This window comes from Drosophila arizonae, chromosome 2 (assembly GCF_054131065.1).
Source record: "Drosophila arizonae isolate 15081-1271.41 chromosome 2, UAZ_ARI_1.0, whole genome shotgun sequence".
In the NCBI taxonomy this organism is placed as follows: Eukaryota; Metazoa; Arthropoda; class Insecta; order Diptera; family Drosophilidae; genus Drosophila; species Drosophila arizonae.
The window spans coordinates 10615089-10642324 of NC_142922.1; the positions used below are offsets into that span (position 1 = coordinate 10615089).

Here is a 27236-nt window from a genome sequence, read left to right on the forward strand (position 1 = left end):
ATTAATATACATATATTACAAGTATATGCTAGAAATTTCAGATCATTTTTAAAAGCCAATATACTCTTCCTTTCGTGAGCGTGTATTTAAATCAACTCTCAATTTAAATATCCAGTGGCAACCCTAAACTTCTCTTTACGAACCGAATGATATGCGAAATCGGCGATTACCGTTGTAATGCTGCTCGTTGCCTTTTAGTTCGTTTTTGAGACTGATCAGTTCAAGTTGAGACGTGCCTCGTGTCGGACTATGTTTTTGTGGTAGAACTTCAAATTGACTCGATCCAAAATGGCGGAGCCAGAGGAAGTCAAGTCTACACCCGAGGTGAAAGTGGCCAACAAAGGGAGTGTTCTCTCGCATTGCTTGAAAGCCATTAAGGCTTTGAACAGTCGCACTGGGTCGTCAGTGCCTGCGATTGTAAACTTCATGAAGTCCTCCGGCTACGAGGTGACCGATATGGCCCGCATGAAAAAGCTTGTGGCACGGGCACTCAAAGTGGCGATGGGCACGGGTGACGTTGTGCAAGTGAAGCGCTCCTTTAAAATGTCAGCGACGGCAAAGGCAGAATCCAAAGCCATGGAAAAGATGAAAGCCAATCAGCAGAAGAAGTTGGACAAAGCAAAGGCTAAGGAGCAAAAAGCTAAGAACAGAACAAAGCCAGCGACTAAGAAGGACAGCGAAAAGACGCCAGATTCGGCAGGTGCAGAGACGGCAAAGCCAAAGCAGCGTAGAAAGAAGCCATCGGAGCGCCACACAAATGAGGTTTACTCTAATATCTCACGCCAATGTATATCCCCATCTTACTAATCGCATCGTATCATTAACCCTTGCAGCCCGCAAAGAAAAAGTCGACCGCAAAGATAGCTGCAGTTGGTGGGAAGATAAAGCCTGAATTGGCTGCGGGTGAATCAGACCAGACCACTCCTAAGAAGCCAAAAAAAGCCCAGCCAAAAGCTAAGCCTGCAAGTGCCAAAACAAAGGCTATGGACAACGAAGTCAGTGCAGCATCCAAATTGAAGACGCCACGAAAGTCAATTGGAAGCCTGACAAAGAAGGTGAACAGGCCAAAGATACAGAACAAGTCCATTAAAAAGTTGGTGGCCGGCAGAAAAAGCTTTGACGATCCGGAATCTGATCTGACAGATTCAGGACCAGCTGAGGCCTCAACCCCATTAAGCCCAACTAAGCAGAAGCGTATGGCCAAACAGATTAAGTAACAAATTCCATATGAATTGTGAAGTTTAAAGGTAAATTTTGTTTTGTATTTTGGGTTAAATAATATGCAAAATACTGTCTTGTTTTTAATGTTAATTAATTAATGTCAAATTTATTTAAATTATGCTCGTCCTCACGTAGCTCCACATTTATATTCTAATTTATCAATGTCAATAAAATTTATTATAACAGTTTTTTATACCTCTAAATTAGTTAAAATAAATCTTGTCTTTATATATTATTAAACTTATAAATGGATACTTAAAATGACAAATAGTTAACAAATTGCCGCTTCTGCAATGAGTTGAACATTACAATTTTTGGCGCAAAGAAGCCACCAAAACCTTGGATCCCTTGTGGTGAATTCCGACGCCAGTGTGTGGTTTCTTCGCACAGTTATGTAACCAGCCAAAAGCTGTTCACTCCGGTTGCAGGACGTACTTGAACTTGAAAGCAGTAGTCACAGCTCCAGAAGATGTGGTATTACGAGGACTTTGCGTTAGTCAATGCAGCGAAAGCTGTGCTTTCGCCCCGCGCAAAAATTCTGATTTTTACAGATCGTATCATCATGGCAGCTCTTGATGCTCGCATATTCACAGCTTCGGTAGCAATAGGACTCAGTCTTCCGATTCCTCTCATTCACCACGTAGCCTTGCTTGACGATTGTTCTTTCTGATTGTCTTACGTTGAAACTATGGCAAATGGTTTATGCGTTGTCAGTGTATGTATGAAAATATGCCATTTACAAAAAATTGTATAAGTGCGTATGTATATTAGCTGTAAGCATTAAACGATAGGCGAGCACAGCCGGTCTTCAGTTATAATATGTCTTTTTATAAACCCAAGCAATTGCGTGTGAAGTAAATATATATTTCTATTAAATAATATTTTACATAAAAATTCACAGTCCTTAATACTTTCCATTTGAATTCTCAAGTTCCCGCCAAAGTTTTTAAACATTTTTGAGCACTGAATACTAAGAGTGGCGCAGTTCGCGTGGGAACTAGCTCTTTAATAGATCAATTAAATAAAGTTAAAGAAATTCCATTATTCTACGAAGTAATTTTGAAAAAAGAGTTCAGAGGTTTAAAATTTTTTTAATATCATAAAAGCTATACAACACAAATTAAAGATACAATTTTTGTATGATTTAGATTTTTACGTGCGTAACCAGGTACTGAATAACTGATGCGGATTGATCTAACTGATAACACGTGTAACCTCGAACTATAATTTTATAATAACCATGCGATATTATTATTGCCCGCAGGTTTAGAAAATTGTTTTACCGGCAATAAAGTTATTGATTAGATCGTAATATGGGAAAGGCATCAAAGGACAGACGTGATATATTTTACCGTTTAGCCAAGGAACAGGGATGGCGAGCCAGAAGTGCGTTCAAACTACTACAGGCAGATGAAACGTTTAATTTGTTGGAGGGTAAGATTTGAGCGAATCCATTAATAAAAAAAATTATGAAAGCTTAAAAGTTTTCTAATTCGTAGGCTTAACACGTGCGGTGGACTTATGCGCAGCACCTGGAGGATGGTCACAGGTTTTATCGAAGCGTATGTACGAACCGCGATCGGAGAAAGACCGGGAGCAAGTAAAAATAATTGCTGTGGACATGCAGGGTATGGCACCAATCGATGGCGTGACTCAATTGCGGGCCGACATTACTAAGGAGTCAACCGCAGAGGAAATTATTAAATTTTTTGATGGCAAAAAGGCGGAACTGGTAGTCACTGATGGGGCTCCCGATGTCACCGGTTTACACGATTGGGATGCCTACATGCAGGCAGAACTATTATTGTCAGCTTTAAGCATTGCAACCTACATTCTCGAAGAGGGCGGTTCGTTCATGGGCAAAGTGTATCGAGCAGCAAACACCAGCCGCGTGTATTTACAGCTGCAGCGATTTTTTAAGGATGTGTGCCTCTTCAAGCCATCCGCTTCACGCAACTCAAGCATCGAGGCATTTGTGGTATGTCGTCAATTTACCATGCCTGAAGGTCATGTACCATGCAACTTGACGTTGGAATGGTTCGATAAGCCGGAAGAGGCACTGAAAAACATTTCGGGAAAAATGGAAAGAACAATCGTGCATTTGCCATTTGTGGGACACCAGTGTGAATATGATGCGGATCTAAGCTACGAGCTGGTGATTATGCCTAGTTACTTGCAACTAAAATTCAGCAATAACATGTTTCTTTCTAGGATAAAGATTATATTACACACGATGCTGTACAAAAGCCACTGACAGCCGCCTATCGGGAAGTGATAGAGAAAACAAAATCTATAAACCTCAAATACAATTATTTCGTTGTTCGCCACGACGAGGAGGAAACATCTGCAGAGCCAAGTACAAGTAGTAAAAGTAGCAGTGCTTACGTTGTTCCAGACGACGAGGAGGAAACATCTGCAGAGCCAAGTACAAGTAGTAAAAGTAGCAGTGCTTACGTTGTTCCAGACGACGAGGAGGAAACATCTGCAGAGCCAAGTACAAGTAGTAAAAGTAGCAGGGCTTACGTTGTTCCAGACGACGAAGAGGACACTTCTCCTGTACCAAGAAGAAGTATTAAAATTGGCAGTATTTTCGTTGGTCGTCACAATCAGGAGGAAACATCTGCAGAGCCAAGTAAAAGTGGACTTTAAACTTTCTAGTATAAATATATAATGAAAGTCCAGCGAGTCAGGGAATAAAAGGCCCATATTTTATATACATTTCTTTGACTGATGATTCTTATAATATATGTTCCACATTTTTTGTAAATAGTGTAATTAATTGGTTCTAAATATATTTATAAATAATGCACGGATAGCTTCTCTGCTGGCTTTACTCCATATTTGTACACTTTGTTGAGACTCTCGGGAAAGTCAGGCAAAAGATTATTAAAATTCTCCACGTGATGCGTATGCTGTTCAGTCCAAATACCATCGCCGGTGAAATGAAATTCCGATTCTATCAGATATAAAATCAATGTTAATATCTCATTATTTTCCAGAGCGTGAACATTGGGAACAGGCAGTTGAAGCTCTTCCATAATTTCCGGGGTCTGCAATAGCAGCAATTTTTCCTCAATCCGTTTGCTAAAGCAGACAAACGGACGAATTAAAATGTATTCTGTTGCTATAAATTGATTCACTACTCACATGGGATACAAAAGCAAGTGTATGTTTTGGAATATGTCCTCTAGTTTAAATTTTTTACTTAGTAAGTATTCCAGACATTGCTTGATATGAATAACGGGTATGTGACACCAGTTCGGATGCCGCGACAGCACATTGCGTAGCAATTGTTCATCTTTTTCTAAAATATTTCCCAGATAAATTACAATGTCACGACCTTTTGTACGATCCGAGCCATCCCGTGCAAATCTATAAAACCGAATCAGAGATGATTGAGAATATATATGTGTCATGCTAGATAAACCTATAATAGAACTCACTTGGCAAAGGCTTCCGAGCCGCATGAAAGTATATGCAACGAGGCACAGCGTACACGGAGCTGGTTTAAGTAGTCCAGACGCAAACGTGCTTTATTCTGATAGTGTACCAGGCGAAGCACGCGCGGATTGCTACCCAGCACTTGAAACTGCTCTATTTCATTTAGATCGCGCAGGCGCTCCAAGACAGTATCTGGTCCTAGAGTGAGCACTTCAAGACATCGAAGAACAGCATCCTCTTTAATGCCGAAGGATTTCACGTGCTCCAGTGTTTGCTTAAGACCATCACAAGTGGACATTAGAATTTTTGGCCGACGATATCCAATATCACGAATGTCCTGGTCATTAATTGTGGGAATCTCCTTAAGAATACGACGAACGTTGTCTGCATCCCCGTGCAGAAGGAAACTATTTTTACGCAGCCGTTCAGCTGGAAACTTAAACACTGTAGTTAGCAACTCGACAATATCCTGCACGGACCGGAAACTCTTGTGGCGTACTCGCCCATATACACGCCACATCTTCTGCAAATCCGCATCTTCCATTTGAAGACGTTCGCGCAAATATGCATTTAGTAAATTTTGTCTTAGGGCCTTTAAGGGGACGCTTTCATCAAGGTGTTCTTGCAAGTGGAAGTTATTCAGCTGGACAGTCGTAAAGCATTTCATGAGACGTTCCGGCACATTAACATCATACGGTATACAATTGTGTGCTTTCAGCATATCTATTGGCTTGTTTATAACAGTAACGTATTTAAAAAGCGTTGGGATGGTGATGTTTTGGAATCCGCATTCAATGAGCACACTATGCCGATTGGCAAGTGTTGAGGCGTTATAATAAATAATCATCGGTTTTGTAACAATATCATCGACGCTGTAATTCAACGATTTTAAGGTGTGATAGGAATTGAGCAGGTCTTTTCGCTTGACCGTTTTCAGCTCAGGATGCTTTTCTAGTGCCTGAGCCCAAGTGCGATAGCTGCTGCCTGAAAGTCAATTTAGCCATAGGAACGATGTATTTATTATAAGTACATACCTAGGGTTCGCGCCAAGTAGCTAGGATTCAAGGAATCCTGCGTTGTCCGTTCAAGTCCGCTTGATTTGATCGGCTTTGGGTTATCCTCTTTGTTGGATTGCTTATTTAGTGCAGCTAAGCCTCGTGCTAAATAAACACAACCTCGCGACAGAAGTTGGGCTTGACTTTGACTAGTTCGCAACATATTTATGTCATTTTAAATTCTATTTGCTCGCGTAAAATAATTACAATATGCAACAGTTGAGGTATAGAATATTCGATTAATTACATTCGCAGCTGACAACAGCTGATTTGGCGCTGCCAACCTACGTAAATAACTAAGCAAGTGCAAAATTAAACCAGTTGCCACTATCAGAACGACGCTACACGTGCGTTTATGCATTTTGAAAAGAACTATAAAGTTAAATAAAGTAATACTTAATAATGTCGCTTTTACGGATCAGGTATGTGCTCTAAAATAGATAGAATTCACTGTTCGCCCACTGCTTACATATTTAAATCTATTGTAGGAAACCGAAAACCCGGAAAGGAAAGAAAGTGTTGTTGGCCCGCGAGCCGCAACTCATTGAGTCGGCACGCACTATGTTATTCGTGGATGGACGCAAATGTGGTGGTAATGTAAAGCTCTGTATGAAGGATCTGCAACAGCTGAAGAAGCCTCTAGTTAAAGTTCTAAACCGGAAGAACGATATAACGCCATTCGATGATCCCTCTTCCCTGGAATTGTAAGTGAATTAATGCACTGCAAATTCTATATCGCTTGAATTTAATTTTATTTATTTTTAGCTTAACAATGAAAAACGATGCGGCGCTTTTCACGTTTGGATCAACGTCCAAGAAGCGTCCAGATAACATAATCATTGGTCGAATCTTTGAAAATGAAGTACTTGATATGTTTGAGCTAGGCATTAAGCGTTATCAGTCGATTTCAGAGTTTAAGAACGAAAAGATTGGCGCCTGTGTGAAGCCCTGCCTAGTCTTCAATGGTCCGAAATGGGCCCAAACCGAGGAACTGCGTCGCTTGCGAAATTATTTCATAGACATGTTTCAGCGAGAAAAGGTTGAATCCATACGTCTACAAGGCATAGAACACGTACTTAGTTTTACTGTCACCGACGATATGAGCATCCTCATGCGTTCATATAAAATCTTGCTAAAGAAATCCGGTCAAAAGACTCCGCGCATTGAGCTTGAAGAAATTGGACCATCGGCTGATTTTTCAATTCGTCGTACGAAGATTGCATCTGATGATCTATATAAGCTGGCCAGAAAGCAGCCAAAGCAGCTTAGGGTTACCAAAAAGAAGAACATCAGCACCGACGCTCTGGGCAATACAAAGGGACGCGTTCATCTGGGCAAGCAGCAGACAGGCTCAATACAAACACGCCGCGTGAAAGCGCTGAAAAAGTCACCGGAGGAGAAACGTGCAGATCGCCAGAAAAAGAAAGTAGCACTTAAAGCAGCCGCAGTAGAGGCATTGTCAACAGCCGATTGATTTACAAAAAATGATTTTAGATTTTAATTAGTTATAATTGCAATAAATTGGTCCAGCTTAAAATATGGTTAATATATTGACTTAACTAAAAATATATACATATATATTCTTCTAGTGTATGGCATTGACAATGTTTTTGATGCGACGCGTCTTCGACTCGGCCAAGGCATCCTCGAGCGATTTGATTAGGTACACTAGACTGCTGACATCCGTTTGCACTATGAGATCCTTACGGTGCCGTCGCTCATCCTCATTCATTGCTTTCAGCTCATTCTCGCTACGTTCGGACGTATCTATTTCGAGCAGTTCGCGATTTTCGTTTTTCGGCTCAGTATGCAGATACAGCTTCATTGTTATTACTATATTTGATTGTTGCAGCAAACAGCGAGAAGCAGTGCGCACCTCCAGACGCCAGTCCAGGTTGACTAGTCGATAGGCACGAATATTGGCCGACTTAATGGAGCCCTCTACGAAATGTCGCTTACTTGTGACAAACTGTTCAAGCACCTCCAGCACATCGTCACTTAAATCGGGGAATATATTGCGCATATTAGCCTGTTCACCATTAGGTCCGGACTTGGTAGTTACATGGATTAACAGTGATATTAAGGCTTCCACTGCCCGTTGCACCGCTTCACTATTCACATTGCCTGCATATTTTTTGGCCATCATGTCATAGCGCTCCAAGTTGGGTCCGTTCACCAGGTAGTCGAATGCCGACTTACATAGTTCTAGGACTTCACTGGCCGGACGTTGTAGTAACGCCAAATGGTCGCGTTCTACTTGGCTTAATCGTACTGATGACATTATGTGATTTTCTTTCAAAATAAAACAATTATTTTACATCCAGAATGTAAACAAATCTGATTTCATCTGATTATTTTGCTTAATGGTATGCTGTTCATTGCTGAGCTGCAATTGATACTTTCAGTAAGTATGCCGAATACAAATGAGTTTATATATATTTCTTTAATGTAGATGAATCCTTCAGATTTAATACTTTTTCTTTATATTTGGCTGCGTACTGCAATTTATCTAATAAACACCGCTTTACAATTTGCATTTGCAGCAAGTTGGCAATTCTATTACATTTAATCGATTTTGCAATCGATTGTTAGCCTCTTCTGCTTTGTTTATTGATTGCAGATGGTGTAAACATATTAATTGTATTTATTTATTTATTTAAACAAGTTGCCACAACAGTATGGATTTTGATAGCCCGGAAGAAAAGGATTTTCCAGGGCTTTATGCCTCTGAAGCGATCGATTCCAAGTCCAAAAAGAGCAAAGAAGAAAGTGACTGTAAGTAGATTAAAAGCTGAAAAAGGGCGCTACAACAAAAATAATTTGCATTTCTTAATTAGTTAGTGAAGGTGACCATGACAAGCACAGCAAGAAAGATTTGCTCATAGGTCGACGAAAGGATAAGAAAGATAAGGGGAAAGATCGTGGATATGCCGCCCTGGAAGGCGAAAGTTCGCCAGAAGAAGAATTGGACACAAAGTAAGCTAAAGCAAACCTTGAAATCCTCCAAATATCGCCTATAATTGATTTTCTCTATCCACTCAGAAGCCCTTCAAAATCGAAGAAGTCAAAAACTTTTAAATTTACGAGCTCAAAAAGTAAGGAAAAACGGGAAAAATCACGTGACAAGGATAAGGAACCAAAAGCGTTAGAGGAGGAGCCGTCCCAAAAGGCAAAAGAGAAGGAACGTGAAAAAGAAAAAGATCGACACCATGATGACAAGGAGCATAAAAAGAAAGATAAAGAACGCAAAGAAAAGGACAAAAAGGACAAGTTCGAAAAGAAAGATAAAAAAGATAAAAAGAGCAAACAACTGCAACAAGAGGACGCGAGCGAAGTTGAAGAAGTCTTAGCACTTGGATATCCTATATTTGGTGTGTCGATTAGCCTGGCCACAGAACGTTCCCGATGCCATGATGGAATCGATCTGCCGCTGGTAGTGCGTGATTGCATCGACTTTCTGCAGCAGGAGCAATCGCTCAAATGTGATCACATTTATAAAGTGGAGCCCATTAAGACGCGTCTATTGCACTACAAAAGATTATACAACAATCGCGATAATGATGCATCTGTGGACGATATACCCACCGCCTGCAGTTTGCTAAAATTATTTCTGCGGGAGCTCCCGGAACCGGTCTTAACTACAGATTTAGTAGCACGTTTTGAGGAGGTGGCTTCACATCCCAAAGTTACAGACCAGCAAACGGAGCTGCAGCAATTACTAGAGCAGTTGCCCAAATGCAATCGCACTTTGTTATCGTGGATACTATTGCATTTTGATGCTGTCATACAGCAGGAGCGTTACAACAAACTGAATGCTCAATCTCTAGCAATGTTGCTCAGTCCAACCCTACAGATGTCGCACCGCCTAATGGTCGTGCTATTATGCCACTGCACGAATCTCTTTCCGGACGTGAAGCTGATAAAGTGAGTAAACATTGGCCAGATTAGATTAAAAAGCGCATCATGCGGCCGTAATATGACAGATCTCCAGAAACATGAGTGTAGCACCACGCAAACGTTCTCGTTTTCGTCGCATCGTCAGCTTTTTGTTGAGGCAGCCATTAATCTAAATACTGTAAAGGAGGCTTAACTAAAATTTAATATTTCTTGCAGATATGTTCCGCCACTTACGTCTAGCAGTCCTGGACTCCCGGACAATCCGGAGGACATTAAGACAGAGCTACGCAAGCAGGATAGTCTGCTGACTCAGATACACAGCGAAATGAATGCGGGCTTTATTACCAAAAAGCGTGAGGAACAACTTTGGGAGGTCCAACGTATCATTACGCAGCTTAAACGGAAACTTAGAAGCTGTGAAAAGAAGCAAGAGAAGTCTATTGATGAACTAGAGCACACCACCTCTGCACCACCAGCACCAGCACCAGCATCTCAGCCAGCAGCCCAACCAACCGAGCAAAAACCACCCACCACCAATCAATCAACTGTAACTGCACCCATCGTCAGTGAGGATACCATTGACTCTGTGCCGACGCACACGGTCACATCGCTCCAGCAGCATGATGAGACTAACATTGCAACTTCGCCACCACCCATAGAATACACCGTTGATAAGCAGACAGGCTATTTGCTGTTGTCCAAATCAAATCCTCAGCGAGATGATCTTTTGCGGCTGCAAATAGAATATGACGAATTAATGAATTGGCAAAACGAGCTTAAAACTCGTATTCTTGCCGAGCGCAACGAAATCTTTCGCATGAAACAATTGTATGAGCAGGAGCTATTAAAAGCACAAGCTGCTCCAACCATAAGCCAGGAGCAGCTGCCTGCGGAGGGTGACTACGAACGAATCATTGAACATTACACGCGAGAAAATTCACTTCTTGAGCACAAAAAGCAAATGCTGGGCATGGAAATCAAGGAAGAGCGACGTGCCTGTATTGCCCTTCAAGTAGAGCTGCGAATGCAGGAGTTTTAATTTATTCAAATTTTTACTCATATATCTGTCGAACAAAGCAAATGCAAAAGATATCTCAAATATAAGAAAAAGCTTAGCTTTAAACAAAAGTCTTCCCGCGCTTTTCTACAAATCAGTTGGCAGCACCGTTTTACAGCAACAGCTGTTTAAAGCTCAGCTACAGCAACAACACACAGAATTTAACCTTGCGCCAAGTTGGCTGAAAGCTTTTAGTGAATAGCAATTGGGATTTTGCAAGTCGCGCAGCTGCTTATTGTTTTGCATACCAATTTTTAAACAATTTATTAAAAACAAAATAAAAATGTTGAAGCAAGTTACCAAGCAATTGGCGCTGCAAGGCGTGCGCAACTTTTCGGTCAGCCAACAGGTGAGCAATAATCTGAAATTAATCTTTTTAGCCACTTGACGAATGGCTCTGGCGGTTTACGTAATAAAAAAAATTTACATGACCAAAAGAAAAAGATTTCTGTTGAGGTTTGAAATAAAATATATTCACTCTTGATCAAACTCAGGTTCATTGTTAACTGAAATAAAAATATTTTATTATTCTTATTTTTTAGAATAACTATAAGGTGACCGTATGCGGCGCCTCTGGCGGCATCGGCCAGCCGTTGTCGCTGCTGCTGAAGCAAAATCCCTTGGTCACGGATCTGTCTCTGTACGATATTGTGCACACGCCCGGTGTAGCTGCCGATTTGTCTCACATCGATACCAAGAGCAAAACGACTGGATTTATGGGTGCCGACCAATTGGGCGACTCCCTGAAGGGTAAGTGCATAGGGCAATAAGTGAGGTTAGGTTTAATAATCCAGATTAGAAAATTAGCACATGATCATAGGTTTAGTATAGTATTTTGTATTTTAGTCTAATTTAATTTGCATAAGCAAGAACAAATCAAAATTCCTTTTTTTTTTTTTTTTTTTGTTTGTTTCTCATGCATATGCATGTCATAGCCGATAAGCGTAATTGATGTGATAAGAGGAAGTTTATTAGACCTTTATAACTGGCTTTTAATCTGTGCGTGAACTTATCGCCTCTTAACAGTAGCCTCTTGTTTGGAGCATAATACAAAAGATCAAAGTGCTTTCATATAAATCTAGTATTCTCGTTTAATCTTTTTTATTGTATTAATTATCTCGAACAGGTTCTGATGTCGTTGTCATCCCTGCTGGTGTACCCCGCAAGCCTGGCATGACTCGCGATGATCTGTTCAATGTCAATGCTGGCATTATTAAGGACATTTCGAACTCCATCGCCAAGAACTGTCCCAAGGCTCTGGTGGCTATCATCACCAATCCCGTCAACACCTGTGTGCCAATTGCTGCCGAGATTCTGAAGAAGGTAAGTTTTGCTTAACTCGACAACATATGGAAGATTGTCACTAATTGTGCTTATGCAGGCCGGCGTGTATGATCCCAAGCGCCTATTTGGTGTCTCTACCTTGGATGTGGTGCGTGCTCGTGCCTTCATTGGTCACGCCCTCGGTGTTGATCCCCAGAGCGTGCAGATTCCTGTGATTGGAGGCCACTCTGGTGTCACCATCCTGCCAGTGCTATCGCAAAGCCAGCCTCAATTCAAGGGCAACCAGGATGCCATTGAAAAGCTGACTGTGCGCATTCAGGAGGCCGGTACTGAAGTGGTTAAGGCTAAGGCTGGTGCCGGATCTGCCACCTTGTCGATGGCCTATGCTGGCGCTCGCTTTGCCGGCTCCCTTCTGAAGGGCCTCAATGGCGATAAGAACGTTATCGAGTGCTCGTACGTGCAGTCCAACATAACTGAGGCGACATTCTTCTCCACGCCATTGGTGCTGGGTAAGAATGGTCTGCAGGAGAACCTGGGACTGCCCAAGCTGAACGACTATGAGAAGAAGTTGCTGGAGGCTGCCATTCCCGAACTTAAGAAGAACATTCAGAAGGGCATTGACTTTGCCAATGCTTAAGTGTTATCAGCTTGCAGCTACACACTAGCCAGTCAACCAGTCAATCGGCCCCACACTAGTGATATCCTTCATTAGCTATCATTTAAACTTCATGCCAGCATTGGTTATTTACTTAACAAATTAGATCGTCTTAAGTTGAAAAGTGTAAAACAATCGTTTGTCCAAAGATTAAAATGCAAACCGCTCACCATCTTTCAAAATAATGCTGATACTTATGTACTTTCAATTTTTGGGAATCAGTAAAAATATGTTAGATGACATATGGATATAATATTTGAAAATTTACGTTTAGAATCAAGAGGGAATGGTTTGATCCCAATAAATCAGGATTTTATATACACATATATATCTGGATTATTTTAGATCTTTTAATAAGTTACGAAATCTATGCAACAAAGAGCTATTTGCCTCGATAGAATAATTTGCTTTGATTGATGACTTTTGTTACTATGAAAAATATTCTTCAAGAAATGCGATATAGAATTTAATTTGGCAATAAACAATTCGAATAGCAAACGTAAATAACCTTATTATATATTGAAAAGTAATATGGAATATGTACTCACAAATGTAATTAAATGACGTGACGTGTAGGTTCACTGGTTCTGTTGATAAGGTACATAAATGGGTTATTTTAGGTCATAATTTAATTTTTAAACCCAATTCTTCATTTAACGATTCTTTTACAAAAATTTTATTTATTTTATTTATTTATTTATTTTTGATTAATTAGCGAGGTTGACTTTGACTTGCATATATAAATTACCGCCTGTCTTCTAGTAATAAATGACAATAAATATAATGAGGTTTGAGTATGAAATGCACACTACCAAATATCTAAGAGTCAAGCTACTGAAATCCTAAACCAGAACATCATATAAAGTTAGTCCCTTTGCGCTAAATATATAATATATGTGTGTTTATTATTTTGTGCGCTTGCTACATTGAGATCAACTTGAACTTTATATGATTAAAATTAAGCATATGAAAAATTTTAGAAAATCAGGTTAGTACAACTTAAAAATTTGAGTTCCCACATTAGTTACGTTCCTAAATATATATACATTATAAATATATATATTATATGTATTAATATATTAAATCAGTGCAGCCTGGGAACGGATTGTCTTCAGTCGGCATATAGTAAGCTGACAACGTAATTGATAATCTAGTCACTGGTCAATTACGTAAGCTACGTAACTGGCGCTGTGTTACGTTGCTGAGTAGTATATTTTGGTATTACGTTAAATTCGAACTGCAAGTATCCACATTATTTATAAATCAATCTACACAGTAATTCTTCATTGCTATTACTAAAGTCTAATTGGCTAATGATTCAATGATTAACTAATATATTAAAACTTATCTTAACATTATAAAATTATTAAAAAATGTATCAGGGGGTAAGTGTATAAGAGGTCGTACTGAATTGCAACAGCTCGGTAAGGGTATTGGGTCTTTAAGTCTTATTGGTTATTTCATTGATGCACAGTGCGAAATCCTAATCGATTCAGTTTTGGTCCGCATCGCATTTAGCCAATCTGTGCCAAACAGTTTTCCTCAGTGTATGCGCAGCTCAGTCATGGGGCATACTATGTTTTCCTGAGGCTCACATAAACACACCAATACATGCGCAGCCAATTAAGCTTCATTAAGATCAATTGAAAAACTTGCCCGCATGTCATATTTGCGTCTCTCTCCACCTTCCCCGCGATATGCCATGTATGCCTGTATTTGTCGACGGTTTGTGACTAGTGCGTACATATTTTGGAATTTCTTGACATATCGCATATTCATATTTACATACATATGTATGTATGTGAATATATGTATGTATATGTATATATGTATATACATATATATTTAAATACATTTTGTACATACATACATACATGCATGTTTCGGTGGAGATCGTAAAAAAACAATTGTCAAATGTAAAAAATCTTTAACGTATCTTAAAGTAAACACATACATATACAAATATTTTTGATTAGATCATAGATTGATGAAATACAATTCTATTCTAATACTTTAACATATAACAATAATTATTATCTAGATTAGATATAGCCATCTCGAGGAATCAGAAATCATGAACATAATAATATATTTCATTCTTATTCTAATCTTCAAGAAGTTCAAAGGATAATCGCTTCAATCTTCTTCAACAGATAATCTGAGTAATCTTGAATGACTGTAATACGTACACTGAATTGATTAACAATAATGTGATGACGTCTTTAATCAATATATAATGGGTTCAATCAAGATAGACAATTTGATTTGCTAATTGAGCCACTAGTGGAGAGTGACCCAAGTTCCATATAACTCGAATCTATTTGACCAGCATATGAAGCACACGCCCCCGACTTAATTATCGCCGATCAAAAGGCAACGATAACAGCACCAAAACAATCAATTGATACAATTTCATTCATAAAATCTGATCAAAATGCAAGCAAAAATCAGGGAGCACTCAAATATGATGACGCTGACGACGACAATGGCGACGACGATGTCGATTCGATGTCTCCTTCTACTGAATGGGCACTGAGTGACCAATTGGTCGGAGCGGTTTTAATGAAATAATGAGCAGGAATCAATTTCAGACGCTTACTACATACAAAACAAATACAAATACAATTTTGCCGGCCGGCCGGCGTTTTTCATTACTTATTGCACTATATATTAAAACAAATTGGTAGTCATGGATTTTCCAGCAGAACACCCAAGTCCCGATGTCACTAAGTGAGCGAGCGAGTGAGTGAGTTTGTAAGCGACCTTGTACAATTTTATTTAATTACAAACAATTAAGCCACACACATCGGCCGAGCAGCCAAAAACGATATGCGACGCCCACAACGACAACAAAGTGCTATAAATTCAATTATAAATTAAGAACACAAATTTCAGCAGATGCTGCAATCCAGTTTATTCATTCATAAATCGTTCAAATTAAATTTAACGTTGATCGAGTTAGGTATCGATACCATTGATTAGTAATCGATGTCTGCTTTTGAATTTCTGCAATCACAGACATACATACATACATAAACAGTAAAGGACTTAATAAGCGGCAGACGATATTAAAATATTTAAATACTATAGCACTAGAAATGAGCACTTTTAATGTTTGTATATTATAATTTTGAATAAATTTGGAAGGAGTTTCGTAGTATTGTGAGCTTATAATTTAATGATCCTTTCTTTTCCTCAGGCTTTCAAGAATCGCTATTATCAAAAGAATTAGTAACGTCTTTCATTCAACTAATGGAGATGGCCGTTTAATTGAGTTATCCTTTAACAAAGACTTCACCGCATTTATATTCTTTCTCGTCAATCGTTCAGGTATCCTATAAATCTTTCAGATTTTGCTGCTATAATCACACCGTTTAAGTAATCAGAGGCAAACACAGACTGCATCCACATCCACGTTGATCCACATTAAATGGCGCCTTTGGCTTAAATAAGTCACAATTGTCAACAATTAATTTGAATTACGCGCGCTGTGTTGCGATTTTTTGTGATCCGAGAAGACTCCGACCCAGAGCCAATTACAAGGGCCAAGGCAAGCCAAGCGAAGTGGTTGTCATCTTTCATATGTATATTTGAGCTCCATATGCGCTCTATACGATTCTGATTGGATTTAATTTATTGGCGTGTTCTCACTTTCACTTTGATTGCATTAAGTTGTATCTGCTATATTTCTTACACCAATAACACGACAAATGGGGTAAAAATAAAAAGCTCTGCTTATATATCAAATAAAATTACTTCAAATAAATTATTCTCTTTTCGTTCATCACGGATACATTTTTTATATGTGTGTGTATATATATTGATTTAGGACAGTCCCACAATTATATATATATATATATATATATATATATATATATATATATATATATATATATATATATATATATATATATATATATATATATATATATATATATAAGATTAAAATAAATTCCAAAGGGGTTTTCATTTAGGATTAAGAGAATATGTTTTAGATAATATATGCAGAGGAGATTGAATGCACATATATACATATATATTTTCGAATCTTCCATATTATAAAAAATTCGTGGGTCGCAACAGACATTGTGTCTTGATAATATTAATAAAGTTGAAAATATATGTAATATCATAGCAATTAAATAATAAATGAAAAATAAATTTTATTTTCAAATGAAATACTTTTCCTTAAAAATAGAATTTATCATATGTATTTATATTTTCTTAGTTTACAAGTGTCATCGTATTACGTTTTCACAGAACTGTTTACATAATCCAGTGTTTATTAGATTAGTATTAGACCAATATTTATATAAGCTGCGATTTAGCTAACGTGCAAAGCACGATTCAAGTATTGGAATAGTTTTTGAAAAACATTTATGACCACGAGTCAGCTAGGCAGTTGCCGTGTCTGAGGGCTGTAAATACTCTTATAGCTCGTGATCGTACGGGTCAGATGTCAAAGACGTCCGCACATCCGTTGTTATGGAGCCTGCGCAGAGTCTCATCATGTAAAGTGCTATGCTAAAGGGGGTAACAAGTGGACAGGCAACAAGTGGACAATGGGCAACTGCAACCCCAAAGTGCCATAGAGAATTAACAAAATATGAAAAACTATACATCTTTGTCATGTCGGGGCCTGGGGCCCGATCGACTTGGAGACATTGTCTCGTACCGTGGGCTGCGGATTTCGAAACGTTGCTGTTGTTGCTGGCTGGCTGGCTGGCCGTGGCTTGGAGAGCGTCTGCCCGACAGCCGACAACAAATAGCGACAGCAGAAATGGAACTAAAGTACAAAAACTATTTGATATTTTATGCGGGATTTTAAATTGATCTTAACGAAGCTTAATTGGATGCAACTGTATTGGTGAACTGCTTTGCCCAACTCTGGACTCTGACACTACGTACATATATATGTATATGTACATGTGTGTGTGTTTGTGCACGCCATATTGGAATTTCGTTGGCGCAGATCACAATTACATACGAGTGCGAGGTATACGATCACACATATATAATATGCATATATACACACATATACGTATATATGCATGCCTGTGTGTGTCTGTGAATGCAGATATGTATGCTGAGAGGCATGGCAAAAAGCAAAGAGCAAAATAAACAAAAAAACATATATATGCATAAGTATATCGTAATACAATGTGATAATATTCAACTGGAGGATGAGAATGCTGAATGCTGAACGATGATGATGATGCCGAGCTGATGCTGATGCTGATGCGGAGTAGAGGCTGTCACTGGGTTCAAAACAAATATGTGCAAGTGCGACTCGTGTTTGTGTATGTGTATGCGCCTGTGTGTCTGTGTGTATCTTAATGGTTATGGAAAAAATATGAAAAATTGTCGCAGTGGCACTCGCATTCAACAACAAAAGTTTAGGCAGCGCAATTTGGTTTGTGTGACAAACTGTACCAAGTTTCACAAGTTGATGAAGAAAATCAGAATGCAAATCTGTATTTGATTTTAGAGATCACTAGAATGATTACTACTATTAAAAAAAAAAAAAAAAAAAAAAAAACAACTGCCAAATATTCATATTTCTTCAACATAAACATTAACCCTCATTCCATGACCTCTCTTTAGATAATTAAGATCAAATCAAGACATTCAAGGTATTGATATAATCTCTATTGCCGAGATCTTGGTTACTCATTAACTCTGTCTGGATCCTTGGCTCCCTTGACTCATTGACTTTTTCGTATCGATCAGATGCTATCCTCGTTGACTCTTCTTAACCCTCAAGGCCTTGAGTCGGCAGGAAAACTCTCTGTCGCACACCCCACCCGAGGACATTCCCGCACCATCATAGTGCCCACATAATTGGCGCAATCGCAATGCAAAATGTTGTCTGATTATTCACACGCAAGCATTTACGGACTAAGGCTGAGTCGCATCATCTCTCCTACTGTGGGGTGGCTTCTTTCTTTTGCTCAACGCCGATCGCGTGTTTGTTTCCCATTCTCGATTCTATTTCCGCTGCCCGCATTTTGAAACCTGCAAAGACAAATCCAGACAAAAATGTTGCCCCATAGCGCGACCAAAAGTATCAAATTGTTGCTGTGAGATTCTTTCATGAGTTTTCTGCCGAATGAAAATGGGAATTTTTATGTTTAGCCTTAAGCGTGATGCGAGTTGATCCTGGGAACTTCAGGTTAAAGTTTTCGTTTCTTTTGCAAGGTCAATGCGGGCAGCAGCTAGGTTTATCAGCATCGGGATTGGGTGATGCGGATTGATTAGAGCCTATAATAAATGGTGAGAATAGTTTAGACAGTTGATCAATAGACCTCCAAGGAGATTAAAATGGGGTATACTAATTGACACCTGGCAATAGATGAAATCAAGAAGGATTTACTAATTAAATGCTGTTAAAGGTTCACTTTTCCTACTCATTTACCAAAGGAACAGGGCTTTTATTCTATCTTCACTTTCAGTCAACTCTTCCGTCCATAGAACCATCAGATCATCTGTCACGCTACGTTTTTCCATCCGAATTAGAGGCCTTCAATAAGTATATATGTATGTAATTCGTGTATATATATACAGATCTAAAGACAGAGTCAGAAATATTTAAGGGCCAACGATTCGTGAACTTTCTTACTGACTAAAACTAATATCTCTTCCAACTTACATAATTTACTCGCGCTTTTCCTTCCCGGTCGCATTCCTGTCGTGAAATCTTAAAACCTATACCAATGACCCACAATTTATTGACTCGTAAGTGCCCGCCTGTCCGATACCAGCATTTGGCCAAAAGGTCGAACGCGCAACCAAACGCGCGCCAATCCTCCAAGGGTGAGGTTTAGCTTAGGGGCGAGGGTGACACGCGCAGCAGCAGAGATATAGTGAAACGGGGAGAGAGAGAGGGAAGGAGATGGTCTTGCAAGCGTGCGATGCGATCCTTGAGGTCATGTGGTGGTAGGAAATAACGATAGCAACGCGACCCTCATGCGATCGTATGGCGTGAGAGAATTCCAATTAGAATAGTTCATGGCGTTGTATAGGGATTCGTTTTGACCAAAGCTAATCGACAGAAAAACATTTGCAGGCATGCAGGCAGGTGATGAAATGGTCATTATTTAAATAATGCAAAAAAGTAAATATAAAATAAGGATATACATTATATTTGTTGACTGTGGACAATAAGAAACATCTATCACACTTTAAATTTTATTCTTACACATATTCATTATATAATCTATTAATCATTATTAAACGATGACATGATTATTATGAAGACAAATATTCGGAATGCTATAATTCAAAGTGTATTTGAATACTAGATTCTAATAGAGAATGTTTAAAAGCTTGTAAGAAAATACGCCCTGATACTAATTTTCCCAGGATATTTTGATCCTGTTCGTCAGTTCTGCTGGCTCCTCTCGGTTTCGAGAAACTATACGTATAATACCCACTGGGAAGTGTCGCGAACTGGCAGCGAGCAGATTCTCAGGGCAAAACAAAAACCACACCCCACGGCTGCAAAGCAAACCCAGAGCCAAAGGCAAAGGCAAAGGCAGAGGCAAAACCAAAAAGTCACACGCGCCAGCATAAAACACAAACACAAGCAACACAGCCGGTATCTCGCCCAATGCTCTCGCTCTGTCTCTCTCTCGCTCTTCCGCAGCACTGCTGTGGCGGCGGCCATTGCTCGTCGCTGATTGGTCAAAACTGGCTACGCTGCGTCGCTGCCAACAAATTGGTATAAAAGGGCAATCATCGCGACTTGTGTGCTCAATTAAGGCCACAGGCACAGAGTCGAGCGGTTCGTAGTGCACGGAGCGGAATCATTGCAGCGAGTGAGTGAGTGAGTGTCGCTGCAGCATCATTCAACAGGAGTGGCGCATAAGTGAAGGCGAATGCTTTTGCGCGTGCGCCAAAAACTAAATGCAATTAATTCATTTACTACAATTAGTGATCAGTGACAATTGATTTTGATTTTGATTTCATTTTGTGCGCACTTTGATTACCGACTAAATGGATTAACACTTGAACAACCTATAAAAAAGAACTTTAGAAAGTGGTTTATTGTGCGAGTGCGAGTGTGTGTATTTCTGACTGCGTCCCTTTAAAATGGAGCACGCCACCTTCGATGATCAAATCTTTGGTGACTTTAGCGGCGGCCCACTAAGTCCGCTGGGCGCCAGTAAACCATTGCTTCCGACTTCCACGGCGACGGTCACTCACAGCAGCCTGCATCCCGTGATGCTGGGCAGTGTCGTTCACGAGCTGTGCAGTCAGCAACAACAGCGGCTGCCCGATTGCAACACTATTTTGCCAAATGGTGGTGCCGGCGGCGGTGGCTCTGGATCCCCCAACTATGCGCAGAAAATGGACTTTGGCAATAAGCTGGGCTGCTTCTCGCCCAGCCAAAAATACGAGTACATGACAACGCCCCAGAAGCTTGTGGACCAGCAGCAGCAACCACAGCAACATCACCAGCATTATGCCGTAACGCCGCCGCCTCCACTATCGCATTCCCACAACCACAATGGCATGCTGCACCACAAGCCAAACCAGCAACAACAGCAACAGCAGCAGCAGCAGCAGCAGCAACTCGTGGGCATTATGAACGACTATCATGCTCTAAATGGCAAGTTGGATTACTCGCCTAAGGATCCGTACGAGCCCCAGCCGCAGCATGTTCAGTTGCAGCACCAGCAGCATCTGTACGGCGGCAGTCCGCATCATAGTCATGCGCATGGCCACGGCCATGGTCATGAGGATGCCAACAACGGCAACGGCAATGGATTGCTGGAAGCAACACCGCTGCTGCTCAGCAACACGTCAAATGGCAAGCATAAGAAACCGGAAGATATGTGCGTCCAACTGGAGAATGGATCGTCAACGCCGAATGGCATCAGCAATGGCAATCCCACCAGCAACGGCAGCAGTGCCAGCAGCAACAACAACAACAGCAACAATAATAGTAGCAACAGTTCCGTTGGTCCTGCCACGAGTGGAACGGGGTCAGCGGGCACAACGGTTGGTGGCGTTGTCGCTGTTCCAGCCGCCAAAAAAGACAACAACAAGAAGAAGGGCGATCCCAATGGCATCAAAAAAAAGAAAACGAGGTAAGTGCTGAACCGACAAAACTATTTCCAATTAACTTAACGACGGGAAATCAATGAAATTATTTCACAATTTATATATCGCACGATGGGGCGTATACTTAATGTGCGCGCTGCCACAGTTAGCAACCGTCCACAAAAAGCAGGCACTTAACGGCAGGAGACACACTGAAATGTGACTTTACTGCTTAAACAATAACTAAATTTATGATGCGGTGACTATTTCGATTTGAATGAACTTTATTCTAATATCATCGATTAATAAGCAATCTAACCCTATTTGATACAAATAGAGATAGAGATAGAGATAGAGATAGAGATAGAGATAGAGATAGAGATAGAGAGATACAGATACAGATACAGATACAGATACAGATACAGATACAGATACAGATACAGATACAGATACAGATACAGATACAGATACAGATACAGATACAGATACAGATACAGATACAGATACAGATACAGATACAGATACAGATACAGATACAGATACAGATACAGATACAGATACAGATACAGATACAGATACAGATACAGATACAGATACAGAACAGATACAGATACAGATACAGATACAGATACAGATACAGATACAGATACAGATACAGATACAGATACAGATACAGATACAGATACAGATACAGATACAGATACAGATACAGATACAGATATAATTATTATGAAACTTAATTTAAGTATTACAGATAGAGATATAATTATTATAAAACCTCATAAGTATAATCTGTTTTTTTTACATTTACAGAACCACCTTTACGGCTTATCAACTCGAGGAACTGGAGCGAGCCTTTGAGCGTGCTCCGTATCCGGATGTGTTTGCTCGTGAGGAGCTGGCCATCAAACTGAATTTGAGCGAGTCCCGAGTACAGGTTTGGTTTCAGAACCGACGGGCCAAATGGCGCAAGCATGAGCCGCCACGTAAGACTGGTTACATCAAGACGAACACACCGCCGACGGCTGCGCTGAATAGCTCATTGGCTCCGCCTTTCGCCAGCTTCCCGCAGACAACAACGGTCACGCCGCCGGGCAGCATGGACAGCTGGACGAGTTATCAGACACCCTACGAGCTAAGCCCACAGTTTAGTCTGCTCTCGCCGGCGGCGAGTCCCTATGGCACCTACTCCGGCCAGTACGGCACCTATGTGCACGAGAGCCAGCTCTTTCCCATGCGCCACTTTGACTACGGCAGCCCGCCGCGCATCGAGATGAACGGTACCGGCGGAGGCGGGACAGCCAGCGGCAATCCCGAGGCTGGCGATGGCTACCAGGCGACAGATCTTCAACAGCAGCAGCAGCAACAGCAGCACCTTGACGGGAGCACCAGCACCCAACTAATTACTGTGCACCAGCAGTTGAATGGAAAGTATCTCAGTGCCGAGGAGGCTAAATATGTCCAGGTGCAGTGCCAACCGCCCACGGGACTGGAAGAGAACACAGCTACCTGCCACATGGATGGGCATCACTATGTGGCCGCGGGGACAGCTGCATCCGGCAGCGATGACAATGACAGTGCTTTGCATACTGTGATCAAGAGCGAGGAGGCGGGCGTCAGTGTTCAGCAGCAACAGCAGCAGCAGCAGCAGCAACAGCAGCAACAGGCGCAAAGCTATGTCCTGCCGCCTTTTTTGAACTAAGAGAAATGCTCACACATCGACGTCAGCAGCGACGCTTCGTCCCTGCCTCTGCCTCTGTCTCTGTACTCGCATCAGCACGCTTCAAACGGCCATTTTGATTTCGTTCAATTTCAATCAAATCCATGCTGCCCGAAACTCCGTGGTATGCGTGTGTGTGCGTGTGCATATGTGTGTGCAGCATTTCCAAAAGTTTTCAAGCTATAGAAAATACCATAAAAATATAGAAAATATGGCAGCAATTAGCAGAATTTCTGCCTGGGTTCCTTGTAATTTTAAGCATAGTTAAGTTGACCGACAACAACAACAACAACAAAATCAACAAGTCTTGCCAAAACTTAATGCTTTTTATTAGCCTTACTATCAAAATTAAAAAATATATATATCATACATTGTTGGCTTTTCCCAATCGCCAACACGTACGGAATGCATTCCAAATGTGCCTTATTAGCAGTAACCAGATGGATGAGACAAAGCCTCTAGCTTTCTCCCGATTCTGGTTCATAATTATTGCCTCTAGTTGTATGCATAAATGTAGTATATCAAAAACTGTTGTGTAGATAGACAATAAAGTGTTTGTATGTTTGTATAATTGGCTTATAGTATATAAACAAAACCAAAAAATATTTTAATACATATGGTATATGAATCTTAGTAATCTAATTTCGAGTTTCAGTTGCTTCAAGTTTTCCCTAGTCTAAGATCTAGCTTGCTTCTTAATATGAAATACTCTAGGATTTGCAATGTACATATACATAAACAAAATAATACATTTATATATTAAATAATAAAGTAACATATTTTGTACCGCACAGAATTTATGTCAAACAAAACTATGAACGGAAAACAGAAAACAAAAAACAAACAGAACAGCAAAAATCATATATGATTAGATGAAAATTTTCTCTTATTTTCAAACATAAAATTAATTTTTGTTGTTTATCAAGATTCTTCAAGTCCCTCAAATCGCCTTAATATTTAAATAATAGGGCAAATTTGGAAATTCGATTCGTTTGGTGCCTCTTCGTCATACGATTAACTAATATGAACCGTTGCCTTGGTCCAAAACTGTCTGCCAATCGACGCCTTCAAAAAATTGATGTGCCTGCAGCTGTTCATAGTCCAAGCGGTGCTCCGGTGACAATTGAATTAGTTGCTCAAGCAAATTTCGAGCATTATCCGATATGTCCACAACATCTGACGGATATTGTACACATCCGTAGAGTTCCAGATGGCCGGGATGCATTGCCTTGTACGACTGCAACAACCAATCAATTAGAATTGAAACAAAGGTAGAACGAATGGAGTAACTTACCACGCCCAATAGCAGCTGGTAGAGTACGATTCCATAGCTCCACCAATCTGAGCGAAGGGTAAGCGGTCGTTCTGGGGCCACGAAATGATTGTTTAAAGCTTGGAAACTCAGCGCCTTATGCACGTAGTTGTCATCGGAGGTTAGACCCTCGTTCTGGTAGAAGTATGTGAGCATCAATTGGCCAGACTTTCCCAGCAAAATATTTTCCATATGTAAGTCTCGCAATATAACACCCTTGCCATGCAAACTGTGTATAGCCACCGCCAGCTCGCAGGCCCATTGACGCAAGCAGACCTCAGGCAAACGCCTCGTCGTCGTCTGCTGTCGTCTTGGAGTCAGCGCTCCCGCCTGCAAGTTGCTCAGAGTATGCGAGACTGACTTAAGTAATTGTTGCGAACTGCGCACCAGCTCGGTAACGTCACTGGCAACTGTCAATGGTTGTTCCGCGGGGAATAAGTTGGCGTAATCAACACTCTTGCTAGCCGTAGGGGTGTAGCTTTGTATGTAATCGTAAAGGCGTCCACCCTCGGCCTGCTTGAGCAACAGGAAAATCTTCTGGTCCGATTGAAAGTAGGCCAGCAGTTGGCACATGTAGGGCACACGCTGTGGCAGAAAAATGCTTTGGGTGGGCGAATTGCTTGCTGGCTTCTCGATGCCTTTCATTATGCACGTTGGCCGCGACTGCGGCTCTGTGATGCACTGCACCTGCATGACGCGATCTCCCAACACTTTCAGCACCTTGTACTTAGCCAATTGATTCCAGGCACATTCTAATTGCGTTACACTGTCGACTTCATCCAGAGAAAGTTGAAATTGCAGCTTCCTGTTGCCATAACGACCGACATCGGAGCGCAAGAAATTTGCATAAATATCATCGGCACGCGCCAAATATTTGGCAATCTTGGCCTTGGCAATAAACTTGCGATCCTCGTTACTATCACATTTAGAGCCCACAAGCAAAAGCTCCACGCCGCGCTTGTAACGCCTATGAGCATCTTCATACTCCAAATTGACCTCCGACTGTACAGCATGACTGAATTCCAAGGCCGCCTCATAAATGTAGTCGCTGTCTTCGCTCTCCACCGAAGCCATAGGCGTCAGCAGACGCGTGTAGTCACGTTTTGATTGTTGTTCCTGTTTTTCCACAATCTTATCTACATTTAGCTGCTCTTGCTCTTGCTGTTCATTTTGCTCGCTATCGCTACTAGGTTTGTCACAGCGTGGATCCAAGAGCACCATGCCATTAGCGTCGTGTGGATCGTAGGGCAAATCGAGTTTATCGCAAATTTCAGCTATTGCACCGCTGCCAGGTATCTTGAGTGAGCGCTCCACATACAATTTTCGTAGCGGTGATGAATTTGGTGATTGTGCTTCGCTAAAGAATTGTGTGAAACTGTTGCATTTATATAGCACCGGATGCTGGGCGGCAAAGTCAAGTAGTCTGAGTATATAGTCTTTACGTAGCTGTATCACATCCTCATCGAAACGTTTAAAATAGCTGCTGTCTGTTGGCTCGGGCACTTTACCCGGCAGCTTCATACTTTTGTGCCGGCGACTGAGTTCCCTATGCAGACGTTTGACCTCATGAAATCGTTTCCATACCACAAGACACGTTAGTGCCTGAGGCACCGAACGGGGGAAGACCTAGCAATGAAGTGTTCTAATAAGGTTTATAGTTCGTACAAATCATAAATACTTACAATCGACGTTATCTTGTAAATAGTATAGCCTCCCTTGTGCTGTTGTGTATCAGTTACTGTGAAACTGTGTATCCATCCTCCCAGATTTAGGGTCATCGTAGCACGAGAAGATATAAAATCCTTTTATTAATGAGTTTGATTTTATTTGGTAATGCAGCCCAACTGTGGTTGCACAAACTGCTAATTTTCTCTTTTCGCTTCTGCTGTTAACTGATTTTCGTAAATGTATATTCAAGTATGCATTGTACGTAAAACATCATATATTTTCTTTAGTAATTTCATGTTATAATAACTAATAGTCTATCTTCGGCATCCTCTTAAATTTTTTCCATTATTTTCGTGTTTAACTGAACAGATGGGAAGGAGTTATAACAGACAGACACATTAACAGTATCTGAGCATTAACATTTTCGTCAATGTTAATAACAGTGGATATTTAAAAGTTCGCCAAATCCTTGGACAACTAAAAAGTCATCAAAGCATATTTATTTTACCTCAGAATTTATATATTTACTCAGAAATTATATATTTTAAATTGAACGTCAAACAAATTATAAAATAAAATATCTAATGAATAATTGGTGGACTGGATAAGAAGGCGCAGATTAGACTTTCTAGACTATCGAAAAATATGTTTACCTATATAATATGGAAAACTAGTACTCAGTATATCATATAATAGGTAAAGAGGCAAAAAATTATAATAACTTTTCTGTTATATACTTTTATTTATATTTATATTTTTATTTGGAAAATACAAAGAGTAAATACAATCGATAGTAATCGCTAATGTACCAGCAGACATTAATATATATACCGAGCAGTACGATTTATAATGGTAATAAACGCCATGCACAAAAGCCGGCT

The 27236-nt window shown here is 40.4% G+C and overlaps 9 protein-coding genes and 1 long non-coding RNA gene across 12 annotated transcripts; 6 read left to right on the forward strand and 4 right to left on the reverse strand.

The window, feature by feature from the left end:
- The first annotated feature begins 95 nt into the window (after window positions 1-95).
- Window positions 96-1409, forward strand: BigH1 (Histone H1 variant BigH1). Its single transcript, XM_018015315.2, has 2 exons — window positions 96-762; window positions 834-1409. The coding sequence occupies exons 1-2, from the start codon at window positions 289-291 to the stop codon at window positions 1215-1217; spliced, it is 858 nt and encodes a 285-aa protein (XP_017870804.1). The 5' UTR covers window positions 96-288; the 3' UTR covers window positions 1218-1409.
- Window positions 1410-2188: 779 nt separating this feature from the next.
- On the forward strand, window positions 2189-4036 carry Trm7-34 (tRNA methyltransferase 7-34). 3 transcript variants are annotated; one of them, XM_089462407.1, is made up of 4 exons: window positions 2189-2389; window positions 2486-2655; window positions 2721-3376; window positions 3433-4036. In XM_089462407.1, exons 2-4 carry the CDS (start codon window positions 2535-2537, stop codon window positions 3868-3870), a joined length of 1215 nt encoding a protein of 404 aa, XP_089318533.1. In that variant the 5' UTR covers window positions 2189-2389; window positions 2486-2534; the 3' UTR covers window positions 3871-4036. The 3 variants fall into 3 exon arrangements, with proteins under 3 accessions (XP_089318533.1, XP_089318534.1, XP_089318535.1); XM_089462408.1 differs by having other exon boundaries at window positions 2197-2345; window positions 2484-2655; XM_089462409.1 differs by lacking the exon at window positions 2189-2389 and having other exon boundaries at window positions 2501-2655; window positions 2706-3376.
- mTerf5 (mitochondrial transcription termination factor 5) lies at window positions 3908-5985 on the reverse strand. Its single transcript, XM_018015115.2, has 4 exons — window positions 5697-5985; window positions 4665-5646; window positions 4369-4593; window positions 3908-4305 (listed from the first exon to the last, which is right to left on the reverse strand). Exons 1-4 carry the CDS (start codon window positions 5878-5880, stop codon window positions 4017-4019), a joined length of 1680 nt encoding a protein of 559 aa, XP_017870604.1. The 5' UTR covers window positions 5881-5985; the 3' UTR covers window positions 3908-4016.
- Window positions 5986-7283, forward strand: Non3 (Ribosome production factor 2-like protein Non3). The gene is made up of 3 exons (XM_018015302.2): window positions 5986-6139; window positions 6206-6421; window positions 6483-7283. Exons 1-3 carry the CDS (start codon window positions 6120-6122, stop codon window positions 7189-7191), a joined length of 945 nt encoding a protein of 314 aa, XP_017870791.1. The 5' UTR covers window positions 5986-6119; the 3' UTR covers window positions 7192-7283.
- LOC108619047 (COMM domain-containing protein 2) lies at window positions 7192-8277 on the reverse strand. The gene has a single exon (XM_018015337.2). It carries the CDS (start codon window positions 7996-7998, stop codon window positions 7303-7305), a length of 696 nt encoding a protein of 231 aa, XP_017870826.1. The 5' UTR covers window positions 7999-8277; the 3' UTR covers window positions 7192-7302.
- Window positions 8278-8282: 5 nt separating this feature from the next.
- Window positions 8283-10742, forward strand: Rlip (Ral interacting protein). Its single transcript, XM_018015194.2, has 4 exons — window positions 8283-8492; window positions 8555-8693; window positions 8760-9641; window positions 9831-10742. The coding sequence occupies exons 1-4, from the start codon at window positions 8396-8398 to the stop codon at window positions 10651-10653; spliced, it is 1941 nt and encodes a 646-aa protein (XP_017870683.1). The 5' UTR covers window positions 8283-8395; the 3' UTR covers window positions 10654-10742.
- Window positions 10743-10847: 105 nt separating this feature from the next.
- On the forward strand, window positions 10848-12795 carry Mdh2 (malate dehydrogenase 2). The gene is made up of 4 exons (XM_018015292.2): window positions 10848-11020; window positions 11214-11421; window positions 11798-11994; window positions 12053-12795. Exons 1-4 carry the CDS (start codon window positions 10955-10957, stop codon window positions 12590-12592), a joined length of 1011 nt encoding a protein of 336 aa, XP_017870781.1. The 5' UTR covers window positions 10848-10954; the 3' UTR covers window positions 12593-12795.
- LOC149270289 (uncharacterized) lies at window positions 12723-20239 on the reverse strand. The gene is made up of 2 exons (XR_016268601.1): window positions 19260-20239; window positions 12723-19176 (listed from the first exon to the last, which is right to left on the reverse strand). It is a non-coding gene; the product is annotated as an uncharacterized LOC149270289 (long non-coding RNA).
- Window positions 20240-20351: 112 nt separating this feature from the next.
- repo (homeobox domain-containing protein reversed polarity) lies at window positions 20352-23501 on the forward strand. The gene is made up of 2 exons (XM_018015206.2): window positions 20352-21702; window positions 22469-23501. Exons 1-2 carry the CDS (start codon window positions 20702-20704, stop codon window positions 23355-23357), a joined length of 1890 nt encoding a protein of 629 aa, XP_017870695.1. The 5' UTR covers window positions 20352-20701; the 3' UTR covers window positions 23358-23501.
- A 405-nt stretch (window positions 23502-23906) lies between these two features.
- Window positions 23907-26943, reverse strand: LOC108618945 (ribosomal protein S6 kinase-like 1). Its single transcript, XM_018015184.2, has 3 exons — window positions 26370-26943; window positions 24670-26313; window positions 23907-24612 (listed from the first exon to the last, which is right to left on the reverse strand). Exons 1-3 carry the CDS (start codon window positions 26463-26465, stop codon window positions 24394-24396), a joined length of 1959 nt encoding a protein of 652 aa, XP_017870673.1. The 5' UTR covers window positions 26466-26943; the 3' UTR covers window positions 23907-24393.
- Window positions 26944-27236: the final 293 nt, after the last annotated feature.